Source organism: Hydra vulgaris, chromosome 13, assembly GCF_038396675.1.
Source record: "Hydra vulgaris chromosome 13, alternate assembly HydraT2T_AEP".
NCBI lineage: Eukaryota > Metazoa > Cnidaria > Hydrozoa > Anthoathecata > Hydridae > Hydra > Hydra vulgaris.
In genome coordinates this window covers 40,911,885-40,933,319 of record NC_088932.1, presented here as the reverse complement: position 1 = coordinate 40,933,319, position 21,435 = coordinate 40,911,885, and the positions used below count along the sequence as shown (strand labels likewise).

Sequence of the window (21,435 nt, the reverse complement as noted above, 5' to 3'; positions counted from 1 at the left end):
TATTAATTAATTAGCAATATTTAAAGTTTTTAGTTTATTACTTGCTGACTTTAAAAAAAAAAATTAATTCTTATTTGTAAAACTATAAATACGTAGTAAAGAAATTCAAACAAATCTTTTTCATCCATTAAGTTGAAAATGATGAAACATGATAGTATCAAATGTTGAGAAAATAAATAAATATTTTTATTCGATAAATATGAACAGCAAACAACAAGAATTATATGACATCAAAAACTCTGTTACAAGAATGCATTATGCAGTCTTTATTCATAATAAGGCCTTATATATATATATATATATATATATATATATATATATATATATATATATATATATATATATATATATATATATATATATATATATATATATATATATATATATATATATATATATTTGGGTAGTTTTTTTTTTTTATTTAATTTGATATCGCATGCCCTCTTATATGGAGAGGTTCAATAAAAAAAGTTCACAGATAATTTTTTTGCAAACTAATGATGGGAAGTGGTCCCCCACACCTGCTTTGAAACCTCTTTAGAACCCCATTTTGGTCTAAAATGACATATTTCTAAAATGTATAAAAATCAGTTAGTGTCAGTGTTACATGAATCAGTTTTACTTATTAGGGTTATAAATCTTATAAGAATGTATATGTTTTTTTTCTTCATATATATATATATATATATATATATATATATATATATATATATATATATATATATATATATATATATATATATATATATATATATATATATATATATATATATATATATATAGATAGATAGATAGATAGATAGATAGATAGATAGATAGATAGATAGACAGATAGATATGCATATTTGAATAGATTAAATTGTTGTTATTTGGAATGATTATGGCTTAACTGTTTCTTTGTAGCTTCAGTTAAAAAATGTTTTCTATGATACTCATCTACTTGGTAGAGAAGCTGACAGTGATTGTCATTTTTTGTCAAAATTTCGTTAAAGTCAGTGGCTAATTTAACTGCTCGTTCTGCACAGTCATTAACCACTTTCATGGCACAATCTTACAAGCAGACTTATAGACTTGTAGTCATCACGATTAGCCCAAGTTTTAGGAGACGGTGTCAAGAATTCTTTTGGTAGATTGAGAGAGTCAAACAAGTTCATTGAGCGTCATGTAACAAAGTTAGCTATAGAAAGTTTAGAGAATATATAAATCTTGTTTGGAGCAAGTCTTCTTTTGTCACCTGGTAATGGTTCTTTTTGTAAGGCATTTACAATTTCCATTTTCTCTTCAGCAGAAATTTTATCACTGAATAATGGGAGAGCAGCTAGATCTTCACTTAAATACCATAACTGAAATTTAATTTTATTTTTTGCAACATTTGCAACTTTGCTGTCAACTTGACAATAGTTCTCTATTACTTTTAAAAGAAGAAGATCATTTTTTGGTGCTTCTGTTGTGAGAGGTGCTGAAAACCAGAAACATGCATATATTGTGGTTATGAAGAGACATATTTCTCTTAAAACCCCAATTTCTTTCTCTGTGATATTTAACTGATGACGAAAACCAAAAATTTTTAAACAGTATATACCTTTAGCCATCCATTTTGCACGATGGTAAACCCCAGGAATGCAAATAGTTGTTGTATCATTATTTTCTCCGAAAGAAGAGCTAGTCTTCTTAACTCTTTATAATCATCACATGGTTGGGTTTCCTTTAAGTACTTTTTCAAGTTTTCCACCACATTAGATTTTCAAGATGCAAACCAATGTTTTTCAAACTTTTCAAGGCATCCAGTTCCGCTTTTTCACTTTCAAGTGGTTCAAACTTTGATTTTTCTATTAGCTCCAACTGGGACTTCACTCTACAAAAAAGTTCAACGTTGGGTAAAAAAAATGCATCAAACACTGCATTTGCACAGATTTCAAGAACATGATGCCAACAGGCTGCAAACAAAAAAACTGCTCTTCGATTCATTGACTTCTGTATGAGTTATTGCCCATTATGACTTCCTACAGGGTGCATAAAAAGTTCCCGCACTCCTCTGGCAACGACGTTATTTCCCTTATTTTAAAACATACCGTTTATTTTTCTGCATTATTTATGCTCTTCTCTAATCTTTGAATATGTTTTAATATTGAAGTTTTTAGGTTCCATGACGAAATCAAGAGATTTGCGGCCGGCAATTGAGAGGCTAGCTAAAGAGAAAAAGAAAGCATCGGAGATCGCTCGTCTTCTGAATGTTCCACGGCGTACGGTTTTACAATTGCTTGAAGCGACTTGAAGAAACTGGTTCCAAGTAACCAAAAATTGCAACTTCGGGTAAAATCTTCAAAAAAAATCCGCGACAAGATTCGTTACAACCAAAAACGATCAATGAGACAAATGGCCAAGGATTAAGGGATTTTGGAAGGTTCAGTTTAGCAAATTGTCCACAAAAAGCTCAGAAAATACCCGTACAAAACTCAAAAAGCTCACGGACTTACTGATCGAATGAAAGCCACTCATTTGGAAAAGGTCGAATTGCTTCAAAGACAGCTCACCCCCAAGTAGTGATGGTTTTTGGAGCGATTACAGGAGACGGCAAGATGCTATTGGTTTTTGTCGATCAAGGAGTGAAAATCAGAGCTCAAAACTACCTGAATAATGTTTTGACGACAGAGGTATTAACTTGGACCAATTCACACTTCGGACAGCGGTTTTGGATGTTTCAACAGGAATCCGCCCACAAAGCAACGGTCGTCCAGGATTGGTGCAAAGCTAATTTTCCGGGTTTCATCACACAAGAAGAGTGGCCTCCAAACAGCCCAGATCTTAATCCCCTCGACTATTCCATTTGGGGAATTATGAAAGCCAAGGTTGGAGCTGTTCGTCATCCATATTTAAACTCTCTACGGCAAGCACTCGAAAAAGAATGGGCCACTCTTGACGATGATATGGTGTTCGTCGCGGTTGAAGCATTCCCTAAGCGCCTCAGGGCGTGTATCAAGGCGAAAGGAGGACTTTTTGAGATCTGACTTCTTTTTGTTGTTTAGTATGTTATCAAGAATAAATGTTTAAACTTTTGGCACATCATGATAGTTCAACGTGTTTTTACGTCGTAAATACTGAGTGTGGGAACTTTTTACGCACCCTGTATATTACTTGCAGTTGTGTCAAAACAAAGACCTGCAAGATGCTCCTCAACGCCAGGCCATTCATGAATGAACTCAACTACCTGTTATCCCATTAGAGCGCCAGTGCCAGCAGGTATTTCAGGGATCTCTAAAAATTTCTCAATATCCAAGCCAGATACAACAATTGGCAGACATTTACGTCTGGTTCTATCAACATTCAACAACATTTTACCATCAAACTAGTGGAACCAAGGGTTGAAAATTTTTTCTTACTGCTATTGCAAGAAATTCACGGGATGTAGTTTGAGCTTCCATTAGAGTGGAATGTGAAAATGTTAATTTATTGACATCAATAGCAATTGCAGCTAAAGCTGGTGTGACAACCATCATTGTGTGTCATTATGTTATTTTTGTTTGGTCTAATGCTGCATGAAAGAGTTGACTGTCAAGAATACAACATTTGGGTATTGTAATTGAGAGTTGACTAGCACCCATAGTAGAATGTTTTGAATTATTTGGACAAGTAAAAGCTTTTTGTGTTTGAATTGATATATCACAGTCAGAATTTTCATCCAAAAAGTAATCTGAATTGTAATCCATTAGTGTATCTGTAGATATAACTTTACTTTCTTTATGTTGTTCAAAGCACCTTTTTTCTTCAAGCTTGCGTTTTCTGTGTTTTACAACTGTTTTCTTATACATTAAGTCTTCTGATGTTATTAACATCTTTTGGGAACCTCTCCGGTCTATCAGAAATTGTTTATCTTCATTTATCTTGATGAGACAATTCTATTCACCATGGGCAATATCAAAAAGTGTATTCATCTTGGCAGTAAATTTTTTTAGATAGCTATGTTGAGTAGCTGATTTTCTACTTTTGTGCTTAGACACTTGAACATGTTGCTTGTGAATACTCTTTAGTTTAGCAACTACATGAGGCTTTACTATAGTTGGAATATTAGCCTTAAGCCAGAAAATCATAACTTCATCTGCAACTGTGTTGACTTTTTGATTATCATTTCATAAAAACCTCTACATAGGGTAACACCACTTGTTGGCAACTGACTCGGCCCATCTATTGTTGAGAGAATATGTCCAACTAGCCAAACATTTGTAATTGAGCGTTTTGCTTCGTATGAAGCATCCATCTTAAATAACATTTTTATACTTTTTTTACTATAATAGAAAGAATTTGATTTTTAGAAATTTAATAAATATAAAGTACTCAAAGTCAAATAATAAAACAATTAATTCTTAGATGATACACCCCCCTCATTTTCCCTACATTTTTCAATAATGAAATCAAAATACGCATTTAGGAGCAATTTTTAGTAAATATTGCTGAGGGGGTAAATCTAAATTTGCTTGTACTTTCCAGTTTTCTGTGAACTATCTATGTTGTAACATACTTTGTAAAATACTTTATATTATTTGTTTTTAGATCAATTTATAGCAGTGTTTTGTATGAAATAAAAATAGAATTAAAAAGATTAAATTTTTAGACAAATTTTGGTCAATTTAGGGTTCCAAAATAGGGTTTGGGGGACTTCCCATTATCAGTTTGCAAAAAAAATTTAATTATATACTTTTTATAACAGACCTCACCAAACAAGAGGTTGTGTGATTAAAAATTTGAAAAAAATTTTTTTTCATATAAATAAAAACCACCCTAATATATATATATATATATATATATATATATATATATATATATATATATATATATATATATATATATATATATATACATATATTATATATAGAACTCTTATATGTTGTCAGAAAGTTTTTTCCATAATTTGTTGACAAATAGTAAAAATTAAAATGCAAGACCGGAATTTTTTTTTTTATAAATTGATAGACGGCCTGCCCCAACCAAATCCTCAGTCGATGTAGCAGCACTCCCTTGCTAGTCAGGCTAAAAAATAGTAGATATAGCAGCACTCCATTGCGAGTCAGGCTATTTCTCAGTCGATATAGCAGCACTCTGTTGCGAGTCAGGCTATTTGTCAGTTGATGTAGCAGCACTTTGTTGCGAGTCAGACTATAAGATAGTCAATGTAGCAACACTCCGCGCATGATTTACAGTAAAAAAAATAATAATAAAATCATTTTATTAAAAAAAATAAAAATAAAAACATTTTATTAAAAAAAATAAAAATAAAAACATTGTTTATATTGTTAAAAACATTAAGAATGTTTTTAAAAACATTCTGGTCAATTAAATTTGCGTTTTTGCAGTTCTTTTAAAAAACGACTAATTTGTAATTAAATTAATGGTTTTTACTTTCTGACAACACGCAAATGTTGGACGAAAGTCAAAAGTAATTAAAAGTGAGATATATGTTGGCTTAAGAATCATTTTTTTGCTTCCGTGCTTCCCAAATGCAATAATCTATAGAACTATATATATATACACACACACATATATATATATATATATATATATATATATATATATATATATATATATATATATATATATATATATATATATATATATATATATATATACATATATATATACATATACACTATCCTTCATAATTATTCGAATGGCATTAACTTTTTTTAAAAATATTTTTTTACTTCCTATTTTTTATTCAACTACTTTTTATTGTTTATTTTATTAGAATGTTAAAAAAATATTTTGATTGAAATGCTTCATAAAATTATGAGAATATCAAAAATGCTTAAGTGGCCAAAACTACATATAAAATGGACCATCAATGACTGTAAACGTGGACCGACGTGATGAAGTTTTACATCTTTGGTTTTAAGATAAGATTGTCTAGAGAAAAAATCGTTGAATGTATAATAAAATAAGGAGTATTATTGACTGTAAAACATGGTGGATGTAGTGTTGAGGTATGGAGCTGTTTTGGTTAGAACGCCACAGGTGACTTTGTAAAAATAGAAGGAGTAATGACAAAAGTAGTTTTACTTGTACATTTAAAAAATCGTGCTAAAGATGAGTTAATGGGAAGCCATTTAATTTTTCAGAAGAAAATGACTTAAAGCTTAAATCCAAAACATATTTTTAAAAAAATATTGTATAAATTATTTGATTGGGTTCGAGAACAATCTAATATTGAATTGAATGCTTTAGCTTCCCCAATCACAAGATCTCTCTCCTTTCAGATTTTTATGGGAGGCATTAAAAGTAATGTCAAAAACTAATGCCTAAAGATGCATAAAATGTGGGAAAAACTTATTAGTTAGTGGCATAAAATTAACTTCAACAAATTGGATAAGTCATTATATAGAATGCCACGAATATGTATGGCAGTCGTGTCGCTAAGGGTGATTAAAAAGATTATAAGGGTGATTAAGGGTGATTAAACTAATCTAATGGGATTTAATATTAATTTTTTTGTAAACATAATAAATAGGATAATAACATATAATTCAGATAGACTTTGTTTTCAGTTTTCTCCCAATAGTAAGTATAACTTTGATATCTTATATCGTAAAGTACAACCATTCGAATAATTATGGACGGTAGTGTATGTGGATATATATATATATATATATATATATATATATATATATATATATATATATACACACACATACACATGCATACGTTAACAATATATAAGTAACATTAACAAGCAATACCGAGCTTCAGAGTTTTTAAGCTGATTAAATAATTCTAGCCTCCTAATCAGTTGCTTGAAGTCACGTTTACAAACATCTATCATTAAAATTACTTCCTAAAAAAAATAAAATAAGTCTAAAAGACTAACAAAATAATTAAATAATAACAAACACAATAGTTATTTAACAAATACAATAATAAAAGTAATAATTTATGTAAGTAATAACTAGGGTAAATTAAAAGCTATAAATGTACCTGACATTCCAGTATACATTCATCAGACTCACAAGTGTTATAAAGCTCATCAAAAACTCTATGAAAATGATCCAAAAGATAAGACCAATAGCGTGCGTGTAGATTCTTTTGTGATTGTGGTGTAAACGAAGCTAAATTAGGCTGTTGGTTTGTTGCAGACTTCAATGATCTTGAATCTCTATCTTTTAGAGTTATAGTTGTCTCTCCAGGTAATTTTGAAACTTTTTCAGTTAGTTTATATTGATTATTAGGTTGTAGTTGTGAGACATCTTTTACAATGTTTTGATTAAATGAATAGTCCACCTGAGAGTTTAAATTACAATCAGTAGAACTTTTTTCATTATTTAATGATGTTACCCATATATTATTGATTGGTTTCTTTTTCTTTTGCCTACTCTGATTGACTTCTTTCACAAGTCTATTGTTTTTATATTTGATACGAGATCTGCCCCTTTTATTTATTCCTAAATCAAAAATTGATTAAGACATTTAGGAACAAAATAACTCAGAAGCTAATAAAGTTTATACAAATAAATAACTATAATAAATAATTAAAGTTTATACAAATAAATAATTTTTTATTAAGGGTGATTTTTTAAGAGGTATAGGATTTGATTTGTAAAAAAAACACGCAAGATTTGAAAAAATTGATGAAATCTTTATTTGAGTCAATAGAACGGTCGATATAATTTAATGTTTAAAGATTATTTCATGTAAATGTTAGCCGTGGCTCCGCTTTAGATAGCCCATCCGTAAGGTCCATTTTTGGCACACTCTCTCCAACATATCGGCCGGTATCTCACAAATAAATGCTTCAATAATGGCTTCCAGTGCGTCAATCATTGCTGGTTTATCCCTGTAGACATTAGCCTTAACATAGCCCCACAAGAAATAGTCCAAAGGCGTTAAATTACACAATCAGAGCGAGCAATTGACGGGCCCCAAACGTGAGATAAATTGTTCACCGAACTCGCTTCTGTGTGGCATGTGGCACTGTCTTGTTGAAACTACATGTCAGCCAAGTTCAGCTCTTCCATTTTGGGCATAAAAAAGTTTCAATCATTGCACGGTAGCGCTCGCCATTCACAGTAACATTCAGGCCATTGTCGTCTTTGAAGAAGTACGACCCGATCATGCCACCAGCCCATAATCTACACCAAACAGTACTTTTTTTGGGATGTATTGGTAGCTCTTGCAATGCTTCTGGCTGGTCTTCACTCCAGATGCGGCAATTTTGCTTGTTAACATATCCATTCAACCAGAAATAAGCTTCGTCACTGAACACTATTTTTTGATAAAAATGTGGATCTTCCTCCAACTTTGCCAGCGCCCATTCACCAAATATAAAACATTGTAGGAGGTCGTGTGGCTTCAATTCTTGCACCAGCTGTAATTTATAAGGTTTTACACTCAAATCCTTTCACAAAATTTTCCACGTAGTGAAGTAACAGAGGTCCAATTGCTGCAAACAGCGGCGAACCAACATTTCACGGTCATCATTAACACTGGCGGATACAGCTGCAATACTTTCTTCCGCCCTCACTCTACAAATGCATCTTAGTGGTTTAATGTCCAATAAAGTACACTGGGTTTGAAATTTAGTCACAAGCTTCCAAGTAGCTCCCTCAGTAGGCCGACTGAATAGCCCATAAATTGGAAGAAGTGCACAATGCATTCTCTAAATCGAGCATGGATTTTGATAGTAAAAATCAATAATTTGCAAGCGTTGCATGTTCATAAGTCAATTTATAGTTAAATTATAGACTAAACTGACATGTTTGACAATGACACAAGACACGATGCACGCGTGATCTATCAAAACCAGTGTTGCCAAAAAGATACCAGCAAAAAAATCACCCTTAACAAGTTACACTTGTATAAAAAAATTTTATATAATTTTTACACCAGTAAGAAAAACACCTGGCAGGGAACTTAAAATTTATTCTATAAAGTTTTTTATTTAAATGGTATATATTGGATTGAATATCATTCACAGAAAAAGAAAATGTTGTAAAAATTATTAGTCAACTTTCCAACTCACTTTCCAGACAACCCGATTCATTTTGCTTCTTTACTCGACTTATGTCTTGTTTTTGATCCTAGTCAGTGCTCAGTTTCTCCACATTCACCCTTAGGTGCTTCTGATCACAGTTTGATCTCTCTAAGACTAATATCTCATTCTTCTTCATCACCTGAATCCCTTACAACTACCTTAAAGCTGACTGGGATTCTTTGCGTGATTTTCTTCGTGATTGCCCTTGGGTAGAAATCTTTCGTCTTCCTGTCGACAAATGTGCTTCTTACATAACTTTGTGGATTCAGGCTGGCATGGAATCTTTTGTTCCTTCTCGACAATTCCAGATCAAGCCTCACTCTCCTCCATGGTTTTCCTCAGACTGTGCTGCTGCGATTGCCAATTGAAACCGTTACTTCCATATCTATCAGCAAAACAATTCTCTAGAAAACAGATGTCTGTTTATTACTGCTAGAAACCATTTTAAAAAGGTTTTGACAGCCTGCTACTCTCACGTCACGAAATCTCGTATCTCATATCAAAAATTAAGCTCTCGTGACTTCTGGAGAATTTTTATTAGTATTAATAATAAGTGCAAATCTTTAATTCCAACTCTCTTGTATGGTTCAGACTTTGTCACCTCCCTTAAATATAAAGCTGAATTGTTTGCTAAAAACTTTTCATCAGTATCATCTCTTGATTCCATTAGTTGCTTTCTACCTGATAAAACCGTCAAACAGGTTGATCCATTGCTTGACATTCGTATCACTCCAGCTTCTGTATCTAAAGTGATTTCCTGCCTAGACTCTTCTACAACTTGTGGCCCGGACAGCATAGCTGTTATTGTCTTGCAGAAGTGTTCTCTGGAGCTGTCGCCTATACTCTCAAAACTATTCAAAAAGTGCTTATCAGAGTCTTGTTTTCAAGCCTGCTGGAAAGCGGCATCTGTTATCCCTATTTTCAAAAATTCTGGAGAGCGATCTGATTCATCTAACTACTGTCCCATTAGTCTTCTTCCTATCATAAGCAAGGTTCTTGAATCTTTAAATAACAAATACTTAATCTCTCATCTTGAATCAAATAACTTACTTTCTGATCATCAATATGGATTTCGATCTTCTCGTTCTACAGCTGATTTGCTAACAGTAATAACCGATAGGTCATATTGTGCATTAGATAAAGGTGGAGAGGTTAAGGCCATCGCTCTTGACATTTCCAAAGCTTTTGATAAAGTTTGGCATGCTGGTCTTCTCCATAAGCTTTCTTCTTATGGTGTATCTGGCAACATCTTTAAGATTATTGAATCTTTCCTTTCCAATTGTAGTATAAAAGTTGTCCTCAATGGACAGCACTCTTCTTCTTATTCTGTAACTTCAGGGGCTCCTCAAGGTTTAATCCTTGGCCCTATACTCTTTTTAATTTACATTAACAATCTTCAAGATATTCTCACATCTAAGGTGGCATTGTTTGCTGATGATACTACCATTTATTCTTACCGTGTGATAAGAACCCAACACTCTCTGATTGCTTGGTGGGGGCATTTGAGCTTAAAAAGGATCTCACTTCTGCTACACCATGGGGCTCACAGTGGCTAGTGAACTTCAATACAGATAAAACTCAATTTTTTTCAGCCAATCGTTATCGCAACAATTTAGATCTTCCTATATTTATGAACGGTAATGTACTTGATGAGTCATCCACTCTTCATCTACTTGGATTAACTCTTACTTCTGATCTTTCTTGGAAACCATATGTCAAATCTGTTGCATAATGAGCATCTGCTAAGGTTGCATCTCTTTATCGAGCTCAACACTTTCTTACTTTGGATTCTATTCTCTATCTTTATAAATCTCAAATTCGGCCTTTTATGAAATACTGTTGCTATATCTTCTAATGATGCACTTTTTCTTTTAGACAAGGCGCAAAAACGCATTGTAAACATAGTTAGACCTGCTCTTCAGCCAACCTCCAACCATTATCACATCGTTGTAATGTTGCTTCTCTTTCTCTTTTCTACAAATACTATAATGGGCACTGCTCTAAAGAGCTAGCGTCTCTTGTGCCATCTACTAAAATTCATTCTTATGTTACTCGTCATTCAATTAAGTCCCATCCTTTTTCTGTGACTGTTCCTAAGTGCTCCAAAAACTCTTTTATGCCTAATTTTTTCCTCGATTATCAGTTCTTTGGAATTCGCTTCCTTCATCTTGCTTTCCTGATTCATATAACTTGAATTCCTTTAAGTTGTCTGTCAATTATTATCGCTCTACAATCTTCATCTTTTCTCTTCTAGTAACTTCCAACTTTAATTAGTGGTTGCTTGCAGTATTGTTGGAAGAGAAGATGTATAAAAAAAAAAATAATAAAATAAAAAATTAGTATACATGATTAAAAAAACTAAGTTTTTCTAATGAAATTAATTTTGACTAGCCGAAATGTTGGCATAGGTTTCATTAAATATTTTCCAAAATGTTGGTTTCGGTACCAAACTAAAGTACCCAAAATTTTGGGAAGTCTTCTAAAATGATATCGGTTCTTTTGTTTCTGTAGCAGACATTCTTTGTTCATCTTCTGACAAAAATAAACCTTTAAAAATTGGCATGAGAATCTTTTCAGAATGTTGAATTGGTAAAAATTTTCTTATTAGTGTTTTGTATTTATATTTAAAATTCTAATATTTTTTGTCTGTTTTTATTGTTTTTAAAAAATTTATCATTTTAATTACTTATACAACACTCAAGTTTTTAGATTCGTCTTAAAAACCTGTGTTCATCATTTTATAAAAGCTGCATTTGTCTGTGTTTTTTATGTATTTCCAACACACTGCCTTAAGTAAGCTTGCTACGCAATTTATTTATGTATAACAATCTCAAGTACAGCAGGATTCAATAAATATATATATATATATATATATATATATATATATATTATATATATATATATATATATATATATATATATATATATATATATATATATATATATATATATATATATATATATATACACACACATATGAGGTATCAAAAGTTTTGATCTTAAAGGTAATACATTAAATTTAAAAAAAAAAATAATCGTAAATTTAAAAACAATACATCGTAAATTTAAACATTTTTTAATATCACTCTTTCTTTAAAGAAACATCTCTATCAGATATAATTGAGACTGCATTGCTTTTGTTGGAAACCTTCACCATTAAGACTAAAGGGCATATAGTCATACAACACTTGCAGTGCCTTCCAAATATCACTAACTTTTGGGCAAACTGGATTGATTGCATTACCCTAATCTTCCTCATCATCAGCATTATGCTCATTGTCTGAATTTTTTACTTCTTCTATTAACTGTTTATTTGTTAGTAAAGGTACTCATTACTAACAGATGTGCTCATTAAGTTTTCATTTGCAGAAATGACATTTTTAGCTGTTGTACCTGGTGGGTAAAAATTATTAAGTTTTTCTATTTAATTCTGAAGTTTATAAAGGGGTTGTCAACTTGATCCAAGCGAGCAGGTTTCAATTGATCTTCTGAAATTTCTGCTTTTGTAAAACAATAAGCTATGGTGGAGATTTTTACTTCTCCCTGAAACATTGGTTGAAGTTTAGATGTGATATTTAGTGGTAAAAAATTAAGCTCAATAGATTTTATATCATCAATGGTTGGGTGTGCTGGGCAATTATCTATTACAAACGCTACTTTCTTATTTTCTTTTGTAAACTTTATATCCATAACCTGTATTCACTCTTCGAACAGTATGATATCCGTCAAGCTTTTATTTTGATTTCTGTATTTGCGAGGTAAGTGCTCAACTCCTTTGAAGCAGTGAGGCGATTTTGATTTACTTAATACAAACATAGGAATTTTATTGCTGCATTTACTGTGGCTATTCCAGTAAGACCAATTTTATTGTGCTTTGCCACAAGCCTCAGATCAAAAATTTATTAGGTTGTATGCAAAAAAAAACATACCAAATTCATCTGCATTATAAATTTCATCAAGTTTATACCTGGTTAAAATTGTAGGGAGAGTTGTTTCCTTCTATAATGTGGTCGTTTCAGCTGTACAATTTACCCTTTCCACATACTGTCTTGAAAGAAACATTTTACCTGTTTTTCCAACAATCAAGCCAACCATCATAGGCTTGAAATTCTTTGATAATAATCTTTTCAGCAAGTTATCCAGGTTTTGTTTTTAGTATTAATGCTGACACTGCTACATTTCTACTCATTACATTTAAAAGCTAATTAAAAACAAAATTATCTAAATTTGAAAATGTTCCTTCTTTAATTTTCATACATTTTAGCTTGTTCACTTTTTTTCATGGTTTTGAACATTTTTTCTTTATTTTTTATGTTGTCTTCACGGATTTGAACATTCTTTCTTTATTTTTGATGTTTACACCATATTTTTTAGAATGCCATGATTCATAGCAACCTGAGACCTTCTCCTATTTCAGTTAAAGATCTTTTCTTTGATTGATTCTGTGTTAAATTTTATCTTTACAGTAACGGTAGCCATTGTAAAATGTAAACCCAACGATTTTATTATAATACTCGAACGCACATTAGAATAAATCATACTATAAATTAAACTAATATCGAACTACTAATATTGTTTACTATGTAATCCAAGGTTTTAATTGCAGTTTAAATAAATTTCTTCAAATTTTTTAGGAAACTTGGCTGCACTATTAGCCAAAGTTTTGTTTAATTTTTTTTTTTCTAAAGTTTGAGTTATCTAAAGAATATTAGTGATAGGAATAAATAAAATGGTTCAACCAACCAAATATTTGAGCTAACGGTGTTTTAAGGTTTTTATGAGAAAGTATTTGTAAGGGTTTAAGGAGGCCTCAAAAGTACTTCGAATTACTGGAGCTTCAAGTTATCCGAGGTTTGAGATATCGAGAGTTAACTGTATCAATAAAATTAACATTTCACAGTGGTAAAAGTGGTATGTATTAAAAATGCATACCAGATATTAAATGAATGAAAAATTTTAGAAAATAACATGTTGATTTGACTTGGAACACCCGAAGCATGTTCTTTTTTTAAGGTAACACTATTCTATGCCCATAATATAAATAAATTTTTTCATAAATTGAAATAAGTTCTTGCAAGATCATCAACATTCATAAATGGTAATCGGATTTTTAACCTTAATGAAACTGGAACTGATATTCTACAAAACCCGCAAAAAGTATTGCAATTTTCATACTTCATGTGGGTTCTGTATAAATTGTGTATTTTTACTAACCCTTACCAACCTGCATTTTTATTTTTAAAAATAGATTTTTTTTAATAATGAATTTGTAAAAAGTATTAAATTTAAATATGAATAAGAAAGAAAATTTTGGAAAAATTGCATCTTTTTGAGTCGAAAGTTCCATATACAAAATATTTGTTTATTGAGGTAGCGCAAGGCATTTTTTAACTTGTTCTATTTATGGAACTTCTGGCAATGATTAGATAAGTTGGGTCCCACTACTTAGTTGTATGAATTATTCGGAGCAACTTAATTCATATGTACAAGTTGTTCAATGAAATTAGAAAATTAAATTTAATTAATGAGCTTTTGCCACAAAGTTATCAATCAGCAAGAGGTCATCAAATAAAGTATAATTGCCAAATTATTACTATTTATAAAATTATAATATAATAAAATATAATTTTTTTTTTTTTATTAATCATTAATATTTTTGAAATAATCAAGAACCAATATTGTAAAATAAAGTAATTTTAAAGTTATAAAATGTTTTTCATTCAATATATTTTAAAATTTTTAAACATTAATCATAATGATTGTATTTAAAAAAGCTTTTAAGAGTTGGTTTCAAACATAGAACAACTTTTCATTTAGGACATTATAATAACAATAACATATTTAAGCTATGAGTGTACCAAGTACACTTAGACAACTATAACATTATTCAGCTTAGTTACATTAAATAAAATCTATGTCAAATTAAGCTTTAAAAGAATTCACAGAAATAGCATTAACAACATCAATAGGTACTTAATTCCAGTAAAAAGATGCTGTTTATTAAAAAATAATGCTGAGGCAAAAAACTAATAATTTGGCAATTATACTTTATTTGATGACCTCTTGCTGATTGATAACTTTGTGGCAAAAGCTCATTAATTAAATTTAATTTTCTAATTTCATTGAACAACTTGTACATATGAATTAAGTTGCTCCGAATAATTCATACAACTAAGTAGTGGGACCCAACTTATCTAATCATTTCTCATCACATAGTTATTTTAGTGGTTATATTTTTCTTGTGCATAATGGTTCTCAGACAAATCATAAATGTAAATATTAAATGGTAAATGGGACAATAACAGAGCCCTGTTGCACATCACTATATATATTCTTCGAAGATTAGACAATTTCTCTCATAACAACTCTTCTCTTTCTTAGAAATGCTTTAATTCATTTTAACAATGTACCAGAAATCCCAAAACATTTAAGTTTTACCTGTAATCATTTATGGGGCATCGAATCAAATGCCTTTGCAAAGCCCAAGTAACATCTACAAGTATATTTGAGATAAATAATGCAAGATTGCATCTAATGTCTCAATAAGTTTGGTTAAACAAGATCTTTCCTTAACAACTTTTTTAACTTGAGATATTAGTTGATTTCCACTGAAACGCAGATCACTAAGCTCAATGGAAGCTGTAAATATATGTGAAGGCGGTAAATTTATTTCATATGCGCAATTTTATTAAAATGAAAGTTTTAATTAGATCTGCTCTACACAACTTCTTGGTATTTAAATGTTTTTATCTATTAAGAATATCGTAATAATTATGTATTGCTGAAATTTAACAAAATAACAATTAAATAATTTACAACAAAAATTTTGTTTATGAGAGTAAACATTATGTGAAAAACGAATGTTAAAAATGAATGTTAAATATCAGCTGTCCTTTAATTTAAAAATAATTCATCTAATCCTTTCACTAGTGTAGATAGCATAATAGATGGAGGAAGACGATTCCATACAGTGGCTATTCTATAATAAAATTCTTACTTAATGGACAACATTCTTTTATTAATTCCTTTTGAAATCGAATGGGATTTCTTCTGTATGCAGATTATTCTAATAACTCTTCAGATTTTTTTTTGTTTTGTTTTGTTGTAGATGCACACTATTTAACTTGTATTAAACTGTAGACAACTTTGAAGCACTAAATTAAATCTGCTCTTAAATCAGGACTTTCTAGCATAACATTATGCTCTTTTAATCGTGATTTATAACTTAGATGTAAAGGGCTTCTTGTTCTTTTTTAAACTTTTTCGAGAGCTGATATATTATATTTCTTTGATGGATTCCAGACTCGTGCTGCATATTCAAGTAGGGAAAGAACAAAGGCTTTACACAATATTTTAGCAATTGAGATTCAAAACAGTGTTTAATTAAACCTAGCATTCTGTTAGCTCTGTTTGGGACAGTAATTGATATGTTAGTTGTATTTTCAATTAGTGTCATAAGGCCTAGATCTTTTTCTATTTCAGAGACTTCAATTCAAACTCAAATGTTATGATCATACTTTAAAATAGCATATTGCTAAACTTATCAAAATGCATTATTTTACATTTACTTACATTAAGTTTCATCTTCAAAACATAACACCATTTTGTTTTATTTTTTTGTGTCTCAATTTCAACCAGCTCAGCAAGAGCCTTACTATCATCGACGTATACTTTTGTTGCGTGGAAAATTTGACAAGGAAGGTCAAGATGAGTATTACACCACTTCTAATTGAACTACAGTCTGGTTTTCACCAAGTACTACTTGTTGGTGTCTGTTACTTAAGAATGATTTTATCCATGCAGCAAATTTATTATTAAACCGTATTATTTAATTTTATGGATAACATGTTCATGCGATACTGTATCGAATGCTTTAATATAATATCATACAAAAATCCAGTCAAACTGAATTTTTGTATGATATTATATTAAAATTCAAATTTTTATTGATTCTAGATGCAAATGCAGGAAAATAAAATCATTTTATTGAACAAATACATCTTGGAACTTGTTATTAAGTAAATTTACTAACTGATTTGGACCATTTATTACTATTCCATTTTCATAATGTAATGCTTTAATCAAATTATTGATCTGTTGTTGGCTATTTACGTAAATTGTAAATTAACTTTGGATTTTGCTTAATAATCATCACAAATTTTTTCATAACTTTGTCTAACATTTCTTGATTAACTATACATTCACAAAAGATTGAACTTACATTGTGTTGATAAATTCAAACCCTCGTTTGCCGATCAATGTCTTCCTTTAATAAAATCTGACTAATGATCAATTTTATCATACCTTACATTACTATTTATTTTCATTCACTTTATAAAAATATGAACAGTTTCTTTAAAACTTATTTCCTTGCAAGATTTGCTCCAGGTCTTCTTCTCCTTGGTAGATCTAACACTATTTTATTAGTAAAACAACTATCAGATACTTTTATCTCCAAGCTTAAAATCTTTACCATCTTTATTAAAAATTTTGTTATATTTTCAGCAAAAAAATTATTGTGTTTGTCAATTCAAACATTTTTGTTTCTAACTATTGTTTTCAATTTTTCATTGTATATAACACTCGTTGTATAGAACATGTTTCTATACAACAAGTGTTATATACATTTATATTACTGGAAATATGGCACCTGCACTTGATGTAGTTATTTTTTAATGTTTTACATATGCATTATGCTATTGATACTAACATTATTTAGTTTTCTTGATTTATTGTGGAATGAAATCAATAAATGAAACCTTTGAAACCTTCATATATCAACCAAGCATTGCAAACACACACTGGTTAAAAAGATGAATGATTGTAAAATTAATATATATGACTTTAGTCTTTATGTTTCTTTTTTAAAGTTGATTGTTTAAGCCAAAAGTTATCAGTATTTTTTTGATTGAAATAATACAACAATTATTGGTTTATATCATTTTATGTATTGATTTTTTGTGCATTTCTAGAACATTAGTTTTAAAAAATTTGGAAAAATTATTGTAAACAGTTTTATATTTTTAAATTAAATTTGTACAAGTGTTGTAATTTTACCTTATCCTATTAGCAAGTTTTACCATTTGATGATTACTTAAGGAAAAATAATTCAACAAAGAAGATTTTTGTAAAAAAATTGGTTGTTTTTGTAGTATTCCCAGATCTAATAGATAGTTTTAGTTGGAAAAACGTTTTCGGCAACTTTACATTGTTGAAAAGGTTACAGATTCAAAAGGCTACAAGTTAAAATCATCATTTTAAGATTTATTAGGAAGAGGAACTCTTTACATTTCTTTCTCTTATTTCTTTATCAGTGACACACAATACCTGAGCATTGTTGGATTGCATTTATGATGCAATCCTCTTTTAACTTTACTCAGGCGAGAACTACACTGCGGACTAATAACTGCAGTTTTAGAACTCTTAATACCAGACTTTTTCTTGGGTATCCTTCCCTGCTTTCTTGCAATTTCGCATATTTTACAGTTGCAAGTTTTTAGTTTCCTGAGATTATAAAAATTTTCATAATATTATATTTCCTTACAACAGATGTAAAAATAAAATAACATTTTACCCATTTCGTGATTTAGTTGAATAGTCATCTTTGACCAGTCAATGTCAAAATTAATTTTCTGCCTGAGGTCAACAAAATTTGTTATTTCAACAATATACCTTAATAAAGATATATTAGTACCATGCAAAATGTGGTTTGATTTATTTATCAAATCTTATTTCTTTGAGTCGAACAAGTTTTTTAAGCCTTACACATTTAAAAGTTGGACTAAAGTCACATAATAGAATTTTATGATGCTTAACATTTTTAAAAACAAAATTTGATCTATGATTGTATTTTGCGATTAAATCTATGACAGAAAACATGGTGGATTAAAGATGGTTGTAAAAGTTCAAAAATGCATTAAAAAAAGGCACGCAAAAATCTTTAAACTGACATAATTACTTAATAGGAGTTTTTTGATTTGGTGAACTATATACATAGTGAAATTTAGTTATGGCTAACCATGTGGGCTTAACAGAAAATAAAGTTAAGAAAACAGAACAGAAAACAAAGTTAAGAAAACAAAACAGAAAACAAAGTTAAAAAAACAGAACAGAAAACAAAGTCAAGAACAGCTTTGTTTTATGATAACAACAAAGTGGTTTTGTACTGTTAATCATGTTATTGCAAATTTATGTAATAAATAGTCTTTTGTTTAAGAATTTAACTTCTCTTGGAAAAAACTTCAAACTCTCCAATAAAAATAATAATGAGGGTGTTATACTATTTCTTTAACAACTTACAAAATAAACCCTGCACATTTATAAAATGATTTGAATGAAATACATAATACAGATGTTTGATGTTATCACACAATAATAAAAACTCCATTAATAAAGCTAATAATAAAATGATAATAAAATGGGCATTTTTTTATTAGACATTTTTTGATACCACAATCAATAATTTATTTTACTGGTCTGTAAATTGGTCTTGACACTGTAAATTACTATTATTACTTATTTTTATAGTAAATTATTTATTTTTATAGTAAATTATTAAATTAAAAAGAATTTCTTTAAAAATGTATATAATAAAAATTAAAACATATTTTAACAGCTTTACCTTGATCTGTGGTAGGTACAGACCATGTTAAAAGATTTCTTGCACTCTTTCCTTCTTTCTCAACAATATTCCGAACATTATCACCACTTCCAGAGCGCTCCAAAAACTTAAAATCTCCTTGAATCTATTAGAGAAGTTTTATTTAACAAAAAAAGTCTTTCACAATGAATAATAAATATACAAAGCATAAAAAAATTATTTTTTTTACCACGCTTTAATAGTTTAAAGAACAATATAGCAAAATCTATTAGAAGCTAAATTTTGATCAAATAAATGCTGATGAGTTTTATAAAAGTGAACTTTGAGTCTAACTGTTTAATGCAACACAATGGATTTTATTGCATTTGTAAACTAGAAAGAAGCCTATACATTGTGTTGTGTATAGGTTATAATCATACACACTCCCCTAAAACGGTGTATGGGCGCAATTTACATCTCTCACAAAAGTTTTTCCTCTCAAGTATAATTATCATTATAACTGAAATGAAAAGCACAAAGTCATTTTTATATATTAAAAAAAAAATTAATTGCATAATAAACTGCAATGCTTTTTAAAAGGCACGGTTGTTGCACAAAAAAAAAATTTAAAAAGAGTGCAGATTTAAATGCAAATGTGTTTGATTAGATTGGACTATTTGATAAATATAAAATTATTACACTCTAAATTATATCGATAAAATATAAAATTATTTAACTGATAAAAAATAAAATCATTACACTCTAAATTATCGCATAATAATTTTTGTTTAATATAATGAAATATATATTTTATATATTAATTACTTTAACATATTAATTACTTTAATATACTATTCACTTTTATTGTAGAATTTTAATTGTTGTAATAGTTCTTAAAATGCTTGCATTCTATTACATAAGAATACACAATAAGAAAATATAAAACATTTTTTATAAGCAGTAAAAACTTTTAGAGCTCTTTGTCAAATTTTTTATCAAATAAGTAATGCAGTTAATAAATAAATGGATAGCTAGTGTAGAAACGTAAAGACAACGCTTGTCTAAAGAATTTTTTCATGACACAATAAATAATGCTAGTTACATATATATTCTTGTAACAATAACAAAACAAACATATGCTTGTAACAAGAATAAAGCCAAATTTTGTATTTAATAAGCAATTTATTTAATGAATAAACATATAGCTCGTGCAAAAACCAAGAGCTCTCGTACGAAGCTGTTTAGAGGAGCAGCTCAAATGGCTTGCCATGTTTTTGTTTTAGGAGAGCTTTTAGCCACTCTTGCACTCATTTACTCTAGCCAAGGCCCTTGATATATATATATATATATATATATATATATATATATATATATATATATATATATATATATATATATATATATATATATATATATATATATATATATATATATATATATATATATATATATATTAGGGTGATGACTTTTTAACTTTTATTCTTAAAACTCATTTCCTGTAGCACAAATGGATGAACTTTAGCCTATTAATGACTAAAATGACCTTTATTCCAATGAAGTATTGAAAAAGGTCACGCACAAACCAATTCGAAATGTAATATAGGCCATTATAGCGACAAGCTTGTACCATGGTGGAGTCATTAGGTGCGATCGACACCCCCTTTTGTACCAAGTGGTCTTTGTTTTGCGCAAATTTTGTTATAAAATCAGTAAAATATTTATTTTTTACTTCTTCGTTTTACAAAAACGAACCCCCCTAAAAAATTTCATGGTACTGCCCTCAGAGAATTGTTTAGAAGTTTCTAGAATATCGTACAATGTTGTGCGTTCGAGAAGCTCG

The 21,435-nt window shown here is 29.6% G+C and overlaps 1 protein-coding gene across 2 annotated transcripts in view; it reads right to left on the bottom strand.

The window, feature by feature from the left end:
- Positions 1-21,435, bottom strand: part of LOC100208210 (S phase cyclin A-associated protein in the endoplasmic reticulum) — a 96,940-nt gene that overhangs the window by 62,516 nt on the left and 12,989 nt on the right. For both annotated transcript variants that reach the window (XM_065816203.1, XM_065816204.1), the window contains exons 3-5: positions 19,638-19,761; positions 6,964-7,427; positions 6,729-6,823 (exon numbers count right to left, since the gene is read on the bottom strand). In XM_065816203.1, the coding sequence (XP_065672275.1) occupies positions 6,729-6,823; positions 6,964-7,427; positions 19,638-19,761 (683 nt within the window). The remainder of the gene's footprint in view (positions 1-6,728; positions 6,824-6,963; positions 7,428-19,637; positions 19,762-21,435) is intronic.